The following is a 19,573-nucleotide window of genomic DNA, read 5'->3' on the forward strand; positions in this document are numbered from 1 at the left end:
TCCTATATGTCTAAGCTTCTTTACAGGTTGAAGAATAACGTACTCAGGGCCTAGGGAAGTGGCTCAATTGGTAAAGTTCTTGTTGTAAAAGCATTAGGACCTGAGTTCAGATCCCCAGCACCTATACCAAGCTGGGTATCGCAGCATAAGCCAGTGGTAAGGAGATAGAGGCAGGAGGACACTGGGGCACATTGGCTAACTACTCCAGCTGAATCAGTGAGCTCCAGGTCACCTGAATCCTCACGTCGGTCTGTTAAAGCCGCCCGGGCCGGAGCACCTTTCAGATAGCTTCTCCTTTTGCAGACTTTGTACGATACTGCGTATCTCACTCTCTACAACATCAGCTTCACTTCCCTCCCGATTCTCCTGTACAGCCTCATGGAGCAGCACGTGGGCATTGAAGTGCTCAAGAGAGACCCATCACTGTACAGGTGTGTCCTCTGCCCTGCACAGGTGTGGGCCCCTGCCCTGCACAGGTGTGGGCCCCTGCCCTGCACAGGTGTGGGCCCCTGCCCTGCACAGGTGTGTCCTCTGCTCTGAACAGGTGTGTCCTCTGCCCTGAACAGGTGTGGGCCTCTGCCCTGCACAGGTGTGGGCCTCTGCCCTGTACAGGTGTGAGCCCCTGCCACTCTTGTGTGCAGCACAGGGGACAGAGGAAGCAATGCAGAATCCACCAGTCAGCTCCTGGGGCATGGTTTCAAAGCTGGGGTTCACTTGCTTCCACAGGATCGTATTTGCACAGCCAGGTGGTGTCACCTATTCAGGGCAGAGGACACACCTTTATTACCCCATGTAATAAAGGCTCTGGGGCCTTTATTACAATGTTTAGCCATTTATGAGACCTTGAAGCTTGAGGAAGAGTGAGTGAGTGAGTGAGTGAATGTGTGTGTGTGTTTGTGTGCGCTATTTCAGACATGCACAGATGGAATGTTACAGACAAACCCCAGTGCACTGAACAGGCCTAGAAACTCATGTGGGTTGGTAGCAAGCCCAGGTCCTCAGTCTGCTGATCAGTGTGTCAATAGCGTGTGCTGTTGTGTGCTGATTCCATTCAGAAGACAAGAGTGCGCCAGGTTTTCTTTAACAACGTGACAGCTGAATACAGGAGAAAAAAATATTCAAAAGCTAGTGGAGAACCCTGGTGTGTAGCCCAGTGTGAAGTCTGAAGAGCATGTGTGCCTTGCCATATTTATCCGTCACAGTGGGTGCTCTTTAGGGACATGTGGACAGAGACGACGCTGCAGAGCGGTCACAGTTAACCCCACTCCTCTCCTAACAGAGACATCGCCAAGAACGCGCTGCTCCGCTGGCGGGTGTTCATTTACTGGACGTTTCTCGGCGTATTTGACGCTTTGGTATTTTTCTTTGGTGCTTATTTCATGTTTGAAAACACAACCGTGACCAGCAATGGACAGGTTAGTACTGAACGTCTTGTGGCTTCACTGCTTAGTGATAAGGCCCACCCTGCGCAGTTACTGTGTAGAGCAGTTGTGTGAGAACAGTCGGCCTGTGGTTAGGTGATCTGTGGAGCAGCGTAGAGGAAGGGCCGTGCCACACTGGCCAGCTCTAGGGGAAGGTCGGTCCTGAGGTGTTCCTGGCAGGTTCACACCGTGCATCTCACCCTGAGCTAATCCCAGTGGCTCCGTGGTCTCATCCAGCCAATGTACTTTCGTGTGGGAGTTAAGTTGTGAGTATCGCTCCACGGTGTGTGAGCGTGGCCCCTTACAGTGAGCAGCTCTGTAGTTCTCTTGTTGTTTGCCTACTTTCTGGGGTTTGTTTTATTCGTCTCTCGCTTTTTTCTTTTTACCACTTGCTTCCCTTCCCACCTCAGCTAATGACCACCAACACAAGCATGGTAAGACACCGTGGGTTTGTCCTCTCTGTGTCTCTGGAGTGCATTACAAATAAAATATTTCTTGAAAATATTTTCAAATGTGACTTCTTCTGTGTGCTCTGTTGGTAGAAAAGCTGTAGCCATTCCTGCCCTCTGCTGCATCAGAGCCACCTGACCCTGCAAGGTGTCTTCCCCCTGGGTCTCTGTCAAGGCTTTGGTGGAAGGGGCTTATTAAACTGACCCCGTAGGTCTGCATGTCACTGTAAATTAAGGACAGGAGCCTGGTGGGGACCTTGCTTTGGTGGCATCCCTGTGCCACCTGGAGAGAAAAGAGGCGTCGAGTAGCCCCAAGTGCCGAGCTTAGCGTTAGGCCTAGTTATGATGGCAGGTTTTGAGATGGCTGTTCAGACAAACACTGCAATCGACATCAGAGAAAACTCCTCCCTAGTCATCCCTTCAGGGAGCTTGAAGATGGAAATGCTTTTCATTTCTCTTTTACTCAGCTCTCCCCCCACCCCCCTGTCGTCTTCCCCATGTTGATCCAGAACTGTTAGGTTGAAACGCCAGCGTCTGGCCTGTGTGGGCCATGTGTTTGCCCGTGTATTTGTTTCTGTTGCCGCCAACTAAAAGTTCTCTTGTGTTGTGACACAGTTCAGCCTTACTGAATTTGACCCCAAAGATTGGCTAAAATTTATTTCACTGTTTTAAGGATTTTAAACGCTTCTGTAGTTTACTGTTGTCTTTTACTTAAATCAGACAATGCCTGTAAGCCACCAGCCCATAAACATGGTGCCAGAGTGGTCATCTGAATCTTAGTCGCCCAGGACACTAGTTCCCATAAGGCAGCCTCTCAGAAGCACCTGCCATCAAATATGCACGCATCTTCAACACTCAGGTCCCAGCTTGCTGTTCACTCTCAAACTACATCTTGCCACTCAAGCACCATTCATCTGGTGTTTCCCTGCACAGGGGGTTGAGAGAGGAGCATACACAGGCTGGGAAAGTGGTGTGAAGCCAGGTGATCGTGAGAGGCATAGCCAGAAGTCAGATCCTGACCTGTGCCAGCATTGTGGCATCCACCTCAGCCCAGCTGTCTGAGTTTCAGAGTAGATGGAGTACTGGGGAAGGAAGGACTCAGTGGCTGGCTGGCTGTTTTAGGAAGAGGGCAGCAGGGAGCTCACTTCCCAGAGGCTGCAGGCCTTCCCAGAGGCTGCAGCGTCTCCGCCAGCCGTGCCAGCCTGTGTGTGTAGTGAGCTCTCTGCTGCTGTCATGGGAGGTCAGCACTCCTCAGACAGTCCTTTTGGTCTCATTAGGCCTCGTGTAGGCTACTGAAGAGATGCGATGTCCCCACCTGTCACCCACAGTTCTGCCATTAGCCATTGTTAAGGTGTCATTAGAACTAGAAGAGAGACTGGAAAGCCAGTGTCGCAGGTGGAGATGGTCCCGCCTGCCTGAGCCTTCGCTGCTCACACAGGCTGTAGTGGAGGTTCAGCATGTGTGGTGCATGTCTTGACACAAAAGAATTCCCAAAGGAGGCTGGCAGGGTGGACCAAGCGACACTAATTCACAGGTGTATATTCAGAGTCAGGCAGGATGGGGGAGCGTGCTTTGGTCAGGCCGAGGAGATGAGAGACAAGACATCCATGACGCACGCTTCAGGGTAGGCACTGACACCTGTCTGTGAGGTGGGAATGGCAGAACTGGTCACCCCACAGACAAGGGAGGCCAAAGAAGAGACCTGGTTTCCAGGCATGCACACCACCCTCGCCCCCCACCCTGGCCCCAGGCCTCTAGCTAAGCTGGTGTTTGGGGGGTGTAAGCATATCAGATTCGCAGGACTCACGTGCAGGGGTGCCTAGACAATCCCCAGTCACGGTTTACAGTCTAGTGATTATAACACTTGATGCTCCTCGGGGAGCCAGATGCATCGTCTAGATTCTTCAATACAGACGTTCATTCTGTTGATTGCTGCTACAGACCTTTCTAGAAAGGTCATCAGTGTTCCATGGGAACATTCATAGGTCACATGCAGTGCGAGAACAACAGGATTATAAGTAATTTCTTAAAAATTGCTTATGGATCTTTTTTTGTACTAACATCAAAAGCCATAAATATTTCATTTTTTGATGCTAGGCAGGCAGTTATCTCGCTGACCCCTGGGAAGTTCCCAGCCTGGTATTCAAGTTGGAATGGTGCAGTAGTTAGAACAGACCTAGAGGATAGCTGAGGTAGCTAGCTGTCCATGGTGAGTGAGCCCAGCACACAGCTGACAGATGGGGTGTGGAGTGGGCTCAAAGGGCTGCAGAGCTGTCCCCACCGTGACCTGAAGAAGCCATGTCTGTTACGGAATATTACTGCATATAAAAATTAGATTGGCTTGGGTTTAAAGGCTCTAGTGACTAGGAAACACGCTATGAGAGTGCCCGTCCTCAGGGAAGAAGAACCAGGGAGAGAGGACTGAGCTGGCACCGGGCAGATAGGTGGGGCTGGCCTGCGGACATTCCTGCAGGGCCGAGACTGTCGGTCAGAGCACAGGTGGAGGTATATTGTTGGTCTGTGTCGGGTAGTCAGACAGTACGGGATCTCACTGAGGTGTCAGTCGCCCAGACCATCCAGTCGGGCTGTTGTGGAGTATGAGCCACCAGGAGAGGTGTATTACTAAAGTGTGCGCCGGTCATACCATCAGCGTTGGTTTACTGTGGAGCTGTTAATCGGTTAGACGTCAGTAGAGGTGTGCTTTCAGATCCTGGTGAAGGCAGAAGCAGGAGCCTCGCAGGGGCATATGACCATCCAGCTAAGGGGCTGGTATCCCCACCCTGTAGATCCTTAGAGAATTAGAAGACAGTAAGTGACTTTTGGTAGGTGACCAGAAGGCTGCTTCTGGAAACAAATGAAGTGAAGATTATAGAAACGGCTCTGTGGCCATCTAGCCATCCCGGTGAGCTGGCACTCACTGACCAAGAGCCATGGGCACAGGGGAGTAGATGAGCACATTTCTTAGCTCCTATCCAGTTTCCAATTTCTCACTTGAGCTTATTACGTTTCATCTGCCTATGAAAGTGATGGTGGTAGTGGTGTGTCCTGTAGGTCTGGGGCCTGGTGTCCCACCATGGCACCACAGGTCTGCCATAGCCCACCAAACCCGAGGAAACCTGGCAGTGGGGGAGTTTACTCTGGCCTGGTGTGAGGTGCTGCTGGGATCCGTGTGCCCACCCAACCCATGTCTTGCTGCCATCTGTGTTTTTTAACTCAGTCTGTGCCAACTGATGGCACAAAGAGCTGGGGTGGGGGCAGTGGGGCCCCTCCTGCCAAGCAGAGCCTCTGCAGGGCAAGGCTTCCCTCCCCAGTGAGGGTCACTATGTGGCTGCCACCCATAGCTTTCCATTAAACAAGCCAACAACTGCTCACTCTCTGACACCCTGCTGCCAGTCTGCTGCCCTGAGTTGTAAAATCATTCCTGCCCCAGGGGGAAAGCATGTGTCAGAGACACTTCCATCAGCCACAAACCTGGGCATTGGTGTTGAAAGCCAACACCATGGGGACCTGTCCTCAGCACCTTGCAGTATCTCTGGTTTCTCCCTGCTGGTTGCAGCAGCACCCACTCTAGTGTGACCAAGTGGCCCCTGGCTAAAAGCCACTACCCCCCCCCCCCACACACACATATGCAGGCCTGAGAGCTTCTGTTGGTGCTGTTTCTAAGCCCAAGGAGGAAGCATCTCTGGTAGAATGAAGAGCAAGGCACAGTAGCATCCCTAAGCAGTCAGTGTTTCCACAAAATCCTGATGCTTCTGTTCCAGAACTCTCCAGGGTCCTCCTCCACTGGCTCCCAGAACTCCTGCGGGCCATGGATTTTCACAGAAGTCTAGCTTCAGAGTATGCTTGTTTCTTTTATTGGAAATTAAGCAGAAGCAAAAGTACTAGCTTCCTAGCCTTTTGATTCTTTGAAGTAAAACTTGAAGAAGGTTCTGGGAACATTGAGAGGCACAGTTCCCAGACCCCAACAGTGTCCACCTTGTGTGCTGTGTAGAGAACCATTCTTGCAGAAGGCTTGTGCAGACTGGCTTTCCTGAGAGAAAGAACTTGTGGCCACTGACCTCATGTGTGTCTGTCTGTAGTTGAGGAATGTGTTGCTTCTTGGAGTGTGACTCATGTCTGTACCTCCCCTGTCCTGCCTGCGTTCCACCTAGGAGGGCAGTCCCTCTGCATTGGTTAGTTGTTAGCAGCCACGGCTGTTGCCAGGGGTTTGGCTATTGGAGGAGTAGCCCTTGTCCAGTGTGTGCCGCCTGCCCACCTCCTCCTTGTCCTGAGGTCTTCACAGAGAAACCCTCCCTGATACTGTCACCTCTGTGTTCTGGTGTCTCCTCTGGCTGTCTCCTGCAGTGTTCTAGCAGCTGTGTGCCTCAGCTGTGGGCATCTCTGTCACCAGCAGCAGGTCCCCTGAGTTTGTTCTTGAGACAGGCAGTAAGGTGGACAGCCCTCCCTTAGAAAGCACCATGCATATTGACTCCAGCTGTGAGGTCTCTCCCTGCTGACTCTGAAACCTTAGGACTCTTCACAGTCAGGTGCTAGTGCCCAGCAGGGCCATTATCAGGGGCCAGCAGGACACTAACATGAGGCATTCCTGAGCTAGGCTTGGCCTCTGTGCTGGCCTAGGGCCACCTGCACGCTTGCCTTTTCTAGCTCACCAAGCTGTAGGCCCCGTGTCCTTGGGCTAAGAGGTGCAGAGGCCAGGGGTTATGCTCTCTAGCATCCGTGTTCGGGATGAGGGAGGAGAGGTGAGCGGCAGCAAGCACTCACTTGACTCTTGTCTCCGCAGATGTTTGGGAATTGGACCTTTGGGACACTGGTGTTCACCGTGATGGTGTTCACTGTCACACTGAAGGTGAGTCAGTGATGTGGTCTCACGGCCAGTCTCACCCTGTGCTCCTGGAATCCTAGATCCATACTGATGCTGACACCTCATGCTAGGTGTCATGAGTCATCTTTCTCCTTATCCAGGTCCCAGCAAATGTACACTGTCTGGTACATGAACTTCCAGGATTGCTCAAAAGGAAATGAAGAGCTGAGTGTTTACAAAAGGATGGAAGTTGAAATTCTCAATATAACTAAAACAGCTCTGTTTAAATAAATTCATCTATTTTGGAAATTTTTTTCAAAGATCTATGGCTGTTTAGTCTGCATGTGTGTCTGTGTACCACATGGGTGCCTAGTGCCTAGCCCCTGGGACTAAAGTTACAAAACTGACATGTGGTTGCTGGGAACTGAACTCAGGACCTCTGGAAGAACAGCCAATGCTCTTAACCCCTGAGCCATCTCTCCAGCCCCCAAAATTAACTTTTTAAAGTCAAGTCAGATTCTATGAAGAATTTCATTATGAAAGTCCCTGAACCCATCACATTGGGTCTTTAAAAGTATGTAAACTCCTCGAATTGTCTTCTCAGGGAGCAGTATGTCAGCATGGAGGATGCTTCATGCACGAACACACACACACACACACACACACACACACACACACGCGCGCGCACACACACACACACACACGCACGCACACACGCACAGGTCCCAGGTGACTCGGGACAAGCTGGCCGCCGTCCCGGCCGTATACACACACACACACACACACACACACACACACGCACAGGTCCCAGGTGACTCGGGACAAGCTGGCCGCCGTCCCGGCCGTATACACACACACACACACACATGCACAGGTCCCAGGTGACTCGGGACAAGCTGGCCGCCGTCCCGGCCGTATACACACACACACACACACACACACACACATGCACAGGTCCCAGGTGACTCGGGACAAGCTGGCCGCCGTCCCGGCCGTCTCCCCCTGCGGAAGCAAGGATTGGTTGCTGTGGTTTTTCTTGAATGCTTTCGTAGGCACTCTGCCGCCACCGTGTTTGGTTTTACCTCGTGTTTCACGGTTTTCTGGCCCTCCTTTCCGCATGCCCGGGCGGTGCCACTGCTGACAGCTCCTTCTCTTGCAGCTTGCCCTGGACACGCATTACTGGACTTGGATAAACCACTTTGTCATTTGGGGGTCGCTGCTCTTCTACGTCGTCTTCTCCCTGATCTGGGGAGGGATTATCTGGTAAGAATCCTCAAACCCCGTGTGGCTCGCGCTGCCCCACACCCGTCATGGAGGGCCCAAGGTGCACGTTCTGCTCAGCCTACAGCCTCTGCACTGCCGTGTCCCTGGTGTCACGGTGCATTCTGGGACCTCTGGCAGACAAGTGGTTCATAGTGACGATCCTCAAGTCTGGGAGACGCAGAACATGGCAACAGCATGGCCTGCTCAGCACGCAGTGAAGGTCCCTGCTGTGTCATGACAAGATTATAAGGGGTGGACACCAGCTCCTCTCAGCCTCACCTATGATGCTGCCACAGGGACCCGTGCTCATCAATCAAAATGCCATTGTGGGAGCTTGAGAGTGACTTTTCCACCTGTGTCCCTGGGGACACGGGTACAGTGTGGGGCAGGGTAGTGTGGCCCATGTTGCTGTGATACTCGCAAAGGGCCTCAGCAGCCCACTGTCACATGAAACCCTGACTGAAGGACAGCTGAGTTAGCTCCATGGCAGAGGTCCCGGGAGGGACTGGCCTGTGACCTGAGAGCCCTGGCTAGAGAGTAGTGGGAGGGGGCAGCCACACATATGGCCTATCTCCATCAGTTGACCTTGCCCTGACCCTGGCCAGAGCGAAGATTCCTCACTCTGCCTCACAGTTCTGGGGAGGAACAACCTTAGACAGGACCATCCTAGCCTCCTCCCTCCCTAACACTCACCCAGGAGACCTTTGCGAGGGCTCCCGAGCCCTGCCGAGGCAGGGACAGACCCTTGTCCTAAACCAGAACTGAGGTCCTAGCAGCCCTTATCTCCTGGGGTGGGGAGGCTGCAGTGGGGGCCTGTGCGTCTCATGACTGCTGCACCCCCTCTTCTGAGTTGTGGGTGTAAGCAGCGACCTTCCCAGCAGCTCTGGCACCCTGTCTCTGCGAGTCTTCCCCCTCCCCACACTTACTTCTGATGATCACCTGTGTCCACATGCAGTTTGGGGGTCCTTGGAGGTAGGGCTCCACTCTCTCCCTGGGCTGTTCGTGGCTCCAGGAGGTAGAAGGTAATTCCCAGGTCTTGGGTGGAATCAGGGCGCACGGAGCCAAGGAAGCCATCGTCAGCACACTGGAACCATCCCTGTTCCTCTCTGTCTCCTTGCGAGGGAAGCCTGTGTTCAGAGCATTTGGTGGCCACTGGGCCTGCTGGTCAATGCTCTAACACCCCCATGTGAATGCTGCTGGTGGTGTGAAGAACACCCAGACACTGGCCCTCCGGGACCCCCATTCCCCTTTGGGACGACAGTCTAGAAGACTCCAGGGGGCAGATCCACAGCACACAGGGTGGCATCGTCAGGGTCGGAGGGCACACAGAAGGGTGCCTTTGGGGAGGGCTTGGGAAGCAGCATGAGGCTGTGGCATCCCTCCTGGCCAGGCAGCATCTCACCAGTGTCCTCTGTCCCCCAGGCCATTCCTCAGCTATCAGCGGATGTACTATGTATTCATACACATGCTGTCCAGCGGGCCTGCCTGGCTGGGCATCACACTGCTCGTCACCGTCAGCCTCCTCCCTGATGTCCTCAAGAAGGTCTTGTGCAGGCAGCTGTGGCCCACGGCAACAGAGAGGACTCAGGTATGGAGGTTGCCCAGGCTGGCCAGCCACTTTCCTCTCCCTGTCTTATGATTGGGAAGTTTCTGAGAGACAGTGTGGAATGTCTGGACATCCACGATGTGTTGACTTCCACCGGAGGCCCTACCCTTCTCAGGAGTGGATGCGGGCCGTAGAAAGGAGGTAGGGGGAAGGAAGGGGAGGAGAGGAGGGAGAGGAAACTGTGGTTTGTGAAGTATATTTTTAAAAATCAATAATAAAAAATAAGTAAATTTTTAAAAGGTCTGGGCATCATAAAACGGAGCAGCCCACACCTTACTTATTAATTCTGCAATGACACATTTTAAGTGTTATATTAGATAAAATTCAAAATGAACAATGTTCAACTTAATCTTTAGACCTAAACAATCAACTGAAAAGAAAAATAAGAACAAAGATTAATAGAAAAAAATATTTTCTGTAAATCCACAAAAAGTGTAATTAGCTGTTACTTTGATCATTTACTAATGGACTGGGCTGTTGCTCAGTGATCTGGCACCTACTTAACCTGTTACAGAGCCTAACTCTGTCCACTCCCTAACTCCGGAGATGGAAAAAATGATTGTCCTGTCACTTTTAAGGGTGTCGGATTTGATTTTGGCTCAAAGTCACCTTTACAAGAGGAAGTGGTAGAGGATGGGTGACTGTTTCCTATCTCCCAAACTGGCCAGCAAGCTGAATCCTCAATAGGACCCTGCCCCCGGGGTTGCCTGGGGTTCACTAAGACACAGACTTTCAACCTCACCCCTGAAAACCTTGACCTCCAGGTGAGGCAGGGCTGTGGGGTCTGCATTTCTAGCAGCTTCCCCATAACACAGCCTGACAACACCTGTGTGCACAGAGGGACAGGCCTGCACAGCTCCTGCAGAGAGACCCAGTAAGGAGCCAGGGTGAGGGCGTAGGTTCCTCACTAGCCTGCCTCTCTACCTGTGGAACCTGAGTCTAGAGTGCAGCCAGCTGGCCATGTTTGGGTTGGGAAGCAGATACCCGACCCCATTGATCCACCTTCAGGTTGGTTTTCCTTCTCGGGACTTTATGCCAGCCATTCTCCCAGCTTTATGTCTCCTGTCATAGGTACAGGGTCTATTGTTAGAACTCTAGCCCACGCCTCTGTCACGAGAGTGGGCGTGTTCCCTCGCTGCTGCTGCTAGGAGCTGTCCCCAGCTAGCGCCTCTCAACAGAATGGTACCAGGCAGTGCTAACTCTGTGGGACCCCTCAGCTCCCAGCCTGAGAGAGAGCAGGAAAGGCTATCCACCTGCCACTGAGACCCCCCACTCCCTCCTAATCCCCCCCCACACACACAGAGCACTTGGTCCTGGAGCTGTCAGTGCTCGGCTGCTCTGGTTCCATGGGAATGGCATTCATTGTTCCTAGCCAGCAGTCCAGCCTGTAGGGAACTGGAAAGCTGTCCAGTGGCTGTCTTCCACACCGGCCTAAGGCCTTTGCTCTTCACAAGTACAGCCCCAAGGCTGACAGGCGTTTTCCTGACACCAACACGTCTAGGTTCACAGTAGACACTCAGCTTTCTGACACACAGACACAGTGGACATGTGATCATGAAGATTCCCTGTACCCAGTGATACAGTGGACATTGAGTTCACAGTACCAGGGACACTGGATGTGTGTGTTCTTTAGGATGCCTTATGCACAGAGATGCTGTGTTCATGACAACACCCATGTATAAGGACAGCATGAACATTCCTGCACTGCTCATGGCACTCCCTGTGCCTGGGGATGTGGGGGCACACATCCAAGGCAATGTCTTGACACTTGGGACACAGGAACATATGCTCATGACAGCACTGTGCACAGAGTTCTGACCCCAAGAGAGAGGCACAGATCAGGATGTCTCCTGGGTCCCCCGGCTACGGTCACAAAAGCACCTTCTACCTGGTGCCCCCATGTTGACGGACTGTTCAGGTGTTTGACTGGATACATTTGAGCAAAGAGTTAGCTCTGGAGGGTAGCAAGGGCACCTTCCTACAGGACTTCTGAGATTTGCTGTGGTAGGAGTTGTAGCTTCTACTGTGGGATGCTACTTTGCAAGAATCTTCTGGAATGGCCTTAGAAGGTGGGCGGGAAAGGCTGAGTTTTCCCATCATCCCTTCCGTCAGTGGAGAAGTCCCCACTGCTGCTGTGAGATCTGAAGCCTGTAAGAAGCAGCTTTACTACACACGGTCCCCAGATGCCACACAGGAGGCATAGAGCTCGGAGGAGGCGGGTGTGGGCCTGGGTAGGAGGAGTGGGCCAGTGAGTCCTGGCCTGGCAGCACCCAGCAGCTAGGGCAGTGGTGTTACTGTGTGCTAGGATGTTTGCCGATAACCAACTTACCTCTTGTCTCTCTCTCCTGCCTCCCTTACCCTCCACTGCTTTGCCTAAATAACCACTACTTGTTCAAACACTCCGCGCGGGCTCCGGACTGCGGCCTGCAGGCCAGGAACAAGTGCCTTTCTGTTGAGCAACCCACCGTCTTTATGCTTTCCCAGACCACCAGTGGTCTGAATTTCTGAGCAACAGGTGACCATCTCTGCCTTCATGCATGTTGGGGTGATGGCCACAGGACCAGGTGGGAAGAGCTTAGTGTTGAGGCCACCCTGAGTGCACTCCCTGTTCTTGTCATTCATCCCAGTTGCCTCGTCAGGTAACACGGTGACAGCGCTCCAACCGGGAGAGGTCCACTAATATGGGCTTTGTCCTCCTCCAGCAGAGGCTCGCGGCAGCTCTTTGTCCATCGGGGGTCCAGAGCCTTTGGTAGACACTGGTGGCTCAGCCCCTAAGCACCTGACAGTCAGGCAGGTCACACACACAGTCAGTCCAGCTTGAGCAAGGTGACCTCAGCATGGCCCTGTTCCCCACTACCATAGTGGTAGAGATGGAGGCTTCTTCCAACATACCCCTGCTCTGGGGACCCAGTCTTTAGTGTGGAAACTGAGGAAGGCCAGGAGAGAATGTTCTGCTCAAGACCCCTGAGTACATCGTGAGGTAGAGTCACACTATCACTGGTCTCTACTTACTAGATTCCTGTTCTACTTTTCAAAATAAAAACCTGGTTTTTAGAACACACACACACACACACACACACACACACACACCTTGATGTGCTGCTTTTAATGGCTACAGTGACTCCACAGAACTTCTCCCCAGGGCCCTTTCCCTAGGTGGCAGCTGTAGCCAGTACCTGCTCCTCACAGCCGGGCAGTCAGGGGAGATAGCAGCATCATAGTGCTGTGGCAATTGGGGTGAATTTTCCTGTACCCAAATGTGACAGTGGAGTTTGGAGGGTTACCTGCATTGGGTACCTGCCTCACCAGAGCTTAAGCCTGAGAAACACCCAAAGCCGAAAAGAGCAGTTCCCTTCTATCTGTCTTAAACACCATATTTAACAAGTTAATAGTGTCATAAGATCCATTAGAATAGATTTTTAGGAAGACTAAAATGTCACAAGATCTTTGTAAAACATTACATATGCCAACTCGGGCTGCAAACACTGTTCCCTCTTGACAAAACTTCCTCAGCATTGATTTTCTTGGACCTGTGCAAAAGTAGATTTCAGCCACTGGGGAGGTGGCACTGTGATCCTGTCTCCAGTGGCCTGAGACTTGGCCCCCAGGAATCATAGCAAACCACACATGCACACAAGGCCCTGCCACTACACTTGAGACACAACAGACAGACACGCTGCTGCTGCTGCAGAGCATCATGGGTCTGCAAAGCTTTGGAGGAATACACATCCCACAGGTCTCAGTGGGGCAGATTTGACGTCAGGCGTCTGGGGTTCACTTTCAACCTCTTCCTAGTACAAGGCAAGCGTGACGGACACTGGGCATGTTATATATCAGACTTGCATATATAGCATCGTGCTTATGTTCACACCAGTCCCTACGTCCACACACTTGCAGCAGCCTGCCTGCCCTCCCCGTGCCTGTGTGGGCAACAGCACCATCCTCTGGTTCCTTCTCCTACTGGACACTTGCCGGTTCACCTGCTCTTCTGCCGTCCAGCCTTGTCTTCCTTCAGCTCTGAAAGCTCCCTCCTTCCTCGGCACTGAGAAACTGGTGAATGGGGACTGGAAAGTGCTTGAAAGCTGCACCACGCCAGGCCAGGAGCCAGCAGCCTTCAGGACATGGCCTGTGAATGTCCTGTCTGCCAGGCAGGCTGTGCAGAAACCACTGCTCACATGCCAGTGGCTCTGCAGAGGAGGCGGCACACAGGTGCCCATGGCAGGATGCAGAGCCTTATGATTCTGGATACAACCTCTGTGTTGGGAGCAGGAACTTGCTAGGGCCTTCCAGCTGGTGGCCCTCTCCCATGGTGCTGCATCTTGCCCTCTGACCTTGCCACTTCTTCTCCGGGTGCAGACTTCTTGGAATGAACCTGTTCAGAGCCGTCTGTTCCCCCTAGAGGAAGCTTTGTGCACCTTTGTGGACAGGCAGCCCCTGGAGCCAGCTCTGGCTGCCTTGATGGCATCACGACTGATATGTGTGCAGACCCTGCCATGGTGGAGAGTGTGGGGATGGTATAGGTCAGTGTAGATGCGGCCTTGGGTCCGCAGCAGCCAGGGCACAGGTCCTGGCCTCCTACGCTGGCCTCCATGCAGACAGCAGCTCAGTGTCTTTCCTCGCCCTTGCAGAAGAGCACCCGACTCAAAGCATTGGCCGATGCCACTTCGAACAGCGACAGGCCCCTGCTGAAGGAGTACTTACCACAGCCAAGACGTGTCTAGCCCAACGCTAGGTAACGGTATGGCTGCCTGCTGGGCACTAGGCCAGTGTGCTGTGATCCTCAGACTGCCTGCTCTTCCTCCAAAGTTTTGCTGTGTTGTCCCCTTCCTTTTTATAAGAGTGAGTCGTTCTGGAAACAGACTATGCCATTTTTACACACACATACACACACACAGGTAAGTGGTACACCTGAGAGTGAGCTAAGCACATAGGAATGTCACACACACATGTGTGTGCACATACAGATGACATGTGACCAATGCATTGTGCCGGTGTTTCCTGACGAGCTGGCTCCTGTCCTTATGATAGACACAGTTTCACTGAAAAACCACTTGAGACCATCCATCCTGTCCTGAAATCGGAAGGAAGGTCTCACCCAGCTTCACTGGACACAAACCAAGTCAGTGTCCAGCTGACACACAGCTGTAGTCGTAGTGCTCGCCGGGAAGTAGTGTGATCTGGGGATTGTCAAGAGAGAGAGAGATCTGCGCTCTGCAGCCTCTTGCCCCCTCTCCTGGATACCTGCTGCTGTGTGTGCATGCTGTGGCCCTTCTTAAGAGGCAGCCACCACCACTTCTGTCTGGTAACTGTAGGCCGAGGGCATGATAGCTGCATGATGTTGACCCCAGTCCCTGTTAGGCTAGGATGTACTAACCTGCATAGGTGGGTCCTGTCTTCTCCCTGGGTAGTGGCTAGACCAAGGATGTCTGGGGACTTTGTGTGATCCCAACATGCCGCTGGTGACCGGGAAGAAGCTCAGTGTGTTTAGCACTTTGCCCCCCCTCCCCGCCCTCCTGTGTTGTCCCTGGCATGTGGGATCCCCCTCTGTTGGCACTCAGACAGAAGGTGTTTGTTCCCAGAACTGAAGGCCTATCGCCTCCAGGCACAGTTGGCATGGGATGAGCCCACTCCCCTGCCCTCGGGTGATATAGTGGTCCAAGGTAGGCTAGTAAAGCTGTGGGTGCACCGGCTGCTAGGGTTCCCCAGAGAGGGTCTATGACTGATGACGGGCCTTCTCTTCTTTTGGCAGAACATTCAACTTCGGGACAGCGTTTCAGAATTCACCCCTCTGGCCTCTTTGCAGAGCTGGGGTGCTCAGGGCACCAGACCCTTGGCTGCCCAATGCAGCTCCCCCTCTGGGAGAGTAGTGTGCCTGGGGTGGGAGAGCCAAGAGTACACTGTGCTCCCTCCCCACCCAGGCCTTTCCCACAACACGAGGTATGGGTGCTGTAGGTCCAGCCTGGAAACACCCACCTGATGGACAGATAGCCTTCTGTCCCAGCCTCTGAGAGCTATGTTCTTGGGTGCCTGTGTGTGCCTGCACCTGCCCCACCCCCATCCTCAAGGAGGTGGGGGTGGGATCACAGGTCACCCACTCAGGCACAGCACACTGCAATCTAGACTGTGCGTGACAGGCATCACTGTCTCAGGCCCGGTGACCGCACCGACAGTTGGGCTATGGAGAAGGACATCATGCTTGGCTTCACCTTAGGCATTGCAGCTATGAAGCTTGCCCTGCCAGGCCTGCGTATCCACCTCCGCTGTTGTCAATCTCTCTGTCACTTGAGGAGAAGACCCTGTCCCTCTGTCTGCAGCCTCATACATCTCGCACATGGGCTCAGCTCATGTTACATCCTGATGTTCCTGACCACGTGTTTCCTGTGTAAACTATCCACACTTCCCACTAGGGAAGTGGCCATGTCAGACACTAAGTGGTGTGCGCCTTCTGGACCTGTGGCCTTGCTGTGCTCACATTCTCTGTCCCCTCATAAGATCATGTCTGAGTCTGTTTGCTGAGGAGATGCTGACCCTGCACATGGAGCTTTTGAAGTCGTCAGTGCCCCCTTCTTCCACCAGCTGCCTATGGGACATGGTGTGTATGGATGTAGATAAGTCACACTGTTAACCAGGTCCTCAGGAGTGATGTCCACCACATCCCAGAATGATGCAGTTTACCTTACTGGAAACCATTTGTTTCAGGGGTGCTGGGGAAGGTGGCAGTTTGGGGCACCCAGGCAGGTATTTATCTCACCCATAGGTGAGTCCCACCCATAGACAGTCCCAAAGCTGTCTGGGGCTGAGGTGGACTCGACCGTTCCAGTCTGCCTCCACTGGTGCCACACCAATTCCATCCAGGGCTTTCCTTGGAGTGGACAGGCCGTCAGAAGGCCACTGTACTGTGAATCCCTGCTGCTTTCCACACTGGCATTTCTGTGTCTAGTGGAGCGTCCACCAGACCTCACATAGAGAAGATGTTTCAGTGTGGTGCAGCCTTTCAAAGAGTGCCAGCCAGAGATCGGGAGAAAGCCATCTCCATCCCAGTGGAGTCATGTGGTAGACCTGGGGCCATAATGAGGGTCGCAGGCACTTGAGAGCCTACAACCTGGGAAGCACAAAGTTTGTAACAAGATTACACAAGGTTTCCCTATAAACAGTGTGCTTGCACTGGGGGACCAGCCGACAGAAGGAGCAGTTAGTGGACCTGGCAGCTGGGGAGAGGTCAGGTGACCATAAACATCACACCAAAGACAGGGGATGGCCTCGAGCTGTGACAGACAGAAGAATGTACAGCTCCTCCAAGGGCTGTCCCTGGCTCCACACACCCTCATGCCCAGTCACCCACCTGCGTCGCCATGTGTCAGCCCAAGATTGGAGCCCCAGTCTACACTAGCCCTTAAATAGTGGTGTGTGCATTTTTACAGCCCTTTTTAAGAACCCAAAACGGGTACAAATGTAATGCCTGTGGGGAGGGGCAGATTCTCTGTATGATTAGTTAATAAATTATTTGTAATGTATTTTTTTAGGGATCTTAAAATTGCCTTTGCACTGAAGTATTTTCATAGCTGTTTCTATATCTCTTACTCATTTGTTGATGTATCTTCTGATTTTTAAGTATGTTTTTAAAGCTTTCACATTTTAAGTTTAAGAATTTTGGCCACTTTAAATGCTGGTGAGTGTTCGGCTGAATGTTTCTGTCCCTGCTGAGTGAACTGATTCTCCCTGTGCCTCTGTGTCTCTTGGTGTTCCTGAGACTGAGCAGGTGAAGGGTGTACTGAGGGTGTGACCACTTCCTCCTCTTGTTTCGTCACAGTCCTTTGCATTTTCACGTTTTCTGTTTTGTTTTTGTTTTTGTTTGTATTTTACTTCCATCCTTCAGCCTTAAACACAGAATATTCTTCCTGTAGGCTCTGCGTCCTGCAACCCATTCTGGGTGTGGGGATACTCTCTTGCAACCCCCAATAGCCTAAGTTTACATAGGAACACCCCAGACTTTATACTCACTCCAATGTCTTTTAAAAGTGTGCTTGGGAAATTACCACATGAAGGTGCCTAAGAATTTGAACTAGACAATGGCACAGGTGAGACGCAGGAACAGGAGACCAAATGTGAGTGCAGAAGCCCTCCACCTCACCTCACAGCAGCTGCTTTTTACTTTCCTTAGAGCACACAACTTTAACTCAGAGGAAGCATTTTCTTAATTGCATTGCACATGTCAACATCTGGGACATACTGCGTTGGCCAGAATTCATGGTTCTGTCCCCTGCAAGCAGTCCATCTCATGTATGTACCAGGAGCCCTGGCTTCATATATGTTCTCTTTCTGTTCCACACACACACTCATGGCCATTTACAAACTTGTATAAATATGTACACATGTGTGTACACACACAAGCACATGTACATTTTCCTCCCAGCCTCCATTCTGATAGCCTTGTGTAGAGGTTTTGCCCTCTGGGACCATCAGGCTCCTTTCACACTCACACAAGTGCATACACACACACACACACACACACACACACACACACACACACACACCCTAGAAAGAGGGTTTGGGCTGTGCTCACATGTGAGCTGTGTGGGTGACGTTGCTGTGCTGGACCAAGCTCTTCCCCCAGGGAAGTGCGCCTCCCTGTCAGACCTCCCCTTGCTCCTGAGCTCAGTCCAGCCAGCAGGACCAGGCTAACTGAGCCACATGCCATCCTGAGTGCAGGTGCCTGTCCCTTGCCACATACTAGCTAGGAAAACATGTCCCTAAATCCCAGCGACCCATTCCTGAGTACAAGCAGACCAAAGGCCCCACCCAAGCAGCTCCTGGATGGGAAGGGGCTCTGAAGGCTGAGGTAGCAGTGGGGGGATGGCTCAGGCAAGGCTAGAAGAACAGGGTGACTTTGTGTTTACTGAGCACATTAAGATCAGCTGCCGAATGTCTTGATTGTGCTGTCCTGGTCACCTGGTCACTGGGTCACTGAGCATCAGCCAGGTGTCTGGGGGTCTGCAGAAAGATCCAGCCTGGGTCTCTGAACTCCCAAGTTCAAGGTGTATCTACACTGACTGGCACTGGACTCACCCATCCACATTGATTTCATCATCATGTAATTTATTGGCGATGCCATAGAACAACAGGCTCTGGTGTTCTACATTTCCTTTGGAAGTTTCCCACTCATGACGGTAAAAACAGGAAAAAAATATCACTTGGCGAATGCAATCTCTGTTTTCAAAGTCAGAAGGCAGGTAACCGGGAACGAGAGTGGTTCTGATACCGTGTCTAAACAAAGCTTTAATGAAGATGTGTATGTAGGAAGTATTATGAAAGTGTGATTCTAATTTTGCAGAAAAAAATGTCTATCAGTTTATATAGCTTTATTTTTTACCTTGTCAAGAGATACAGAATTTTAATATGCATATATTGTCTGACTTAAAATCATGTGTGGCTGCATTACCACTTAAAATGTCCACCTACCATGTATGAATAAGAGAGACTCAAAGATGTATTTAACATGAATGGTTATCTGTAGCTGTCATCTTCATAAGTACTGGGATTTATTTTAAATTATCAAATATAGTAAGTACATTAAACATGTCATTCTCCAACACTAATGTTTAACTGATAGCCCAGTAACCTGCTTTGAAAATTAAATTGTGAATTAAACCGGATCAGACATCTCATGAGGTTTACTTTGTGTGCTGCTGATGATGATTGTGCCTTTGATTTCTGTAGGCAGTCCTGATACACTGGGCCTTTCTGTAGGAGACTTTGGTTCACTCCCAATGACTGAAAAGATGCATCTCTGATCTCTTACAAACGTGTGTGGTTTCATGTAAGTTGCACACACACTTTCTGCTAACAGAAACCATGGTTAAAACTGTAAGCACATATGTCAATGGGGGGTGGTCACATCGAATAGGTATTGTGGAAAACAGAATCTCTTAGCTTTACTGAAGGGGGCATAGGGTGGTGGTGTGATGGGTACTGTACTTCCATCCCTGAGCATATGTGGGCTCTCTGGAAAGCCTGAATGTAAAGCCATACTGTG

The 19,573-nt window shown here is 51.8% G+C and overlaps 1 protein-coding gene across 7 annotated transcripts in view; it reads left to right on the plus strand.

Moving 5' to 3' along the window:
• Atp11a (ATPase phospholipid transporting 11A) overlaps window positions 1–19,205 on the plus strand; it is a 111,270-nt gene extending 92,065 nt beyond the window's left edge. Inside the window, exons 24-31 of one of the 7 annotated variants that reach the window (XM_036209343.1) lie at window positions 304–431; window positions 1,280–1,415; window positions 1,832–1,855; window positions 6,651–6,716; window positions 7,831–7,934; window positions 9,357–9,522; window positions 14,169–14,272; window positions 15,290–15,351. In XM_036209343.1, the coding sequence (XP_036065236.1) occupies window positions 304–431; window positions 1,280–1,415; window positions 1,832–1,855; window positions 6,651–6,716; window positions 7,831–7,934; window positions 9,357–9,522; window positions 14,169–14,261 (717 nt within the window). In that variant the 3' untranslated portion in view covers window positions 14,262–14,272; window positions 15,290–15,351. Of the gene's footprint in view, window positions 1–303; window positions 432–1,279; window positions 1,416–1,831; window positions 1,856–6,650; window positions 6,717–7,830; window positions 7,935–9,356; window positions 9,523–11,970; window positions 12,056–14,168 lie in introns of all 7 variants that reach the window. The other 6 variants (XM_036209344.1, XM_036209340.1, XM_036209342.1 and 3 more) reach the window with 6 other exon arrangements.
• The last annotated feature ends 368 nt before the right edge of the window (window positions 19,206–19,573 follow it).

This window comes from Onychomys torridus, chromosome 17, assembly GCF_903995425.1.
Source record: "Onychomys torridus chromosome 17, mOncTor1.1, whole genome shotgun sequence".
In the NCBI taxonomy this organism is placed as follows: domain Eukaryota; kingdom Metazoa; phylum Chordata; class Mammalia; order Rodentia; family Cricetidae; genus Onychomys; species Onychomys torridus.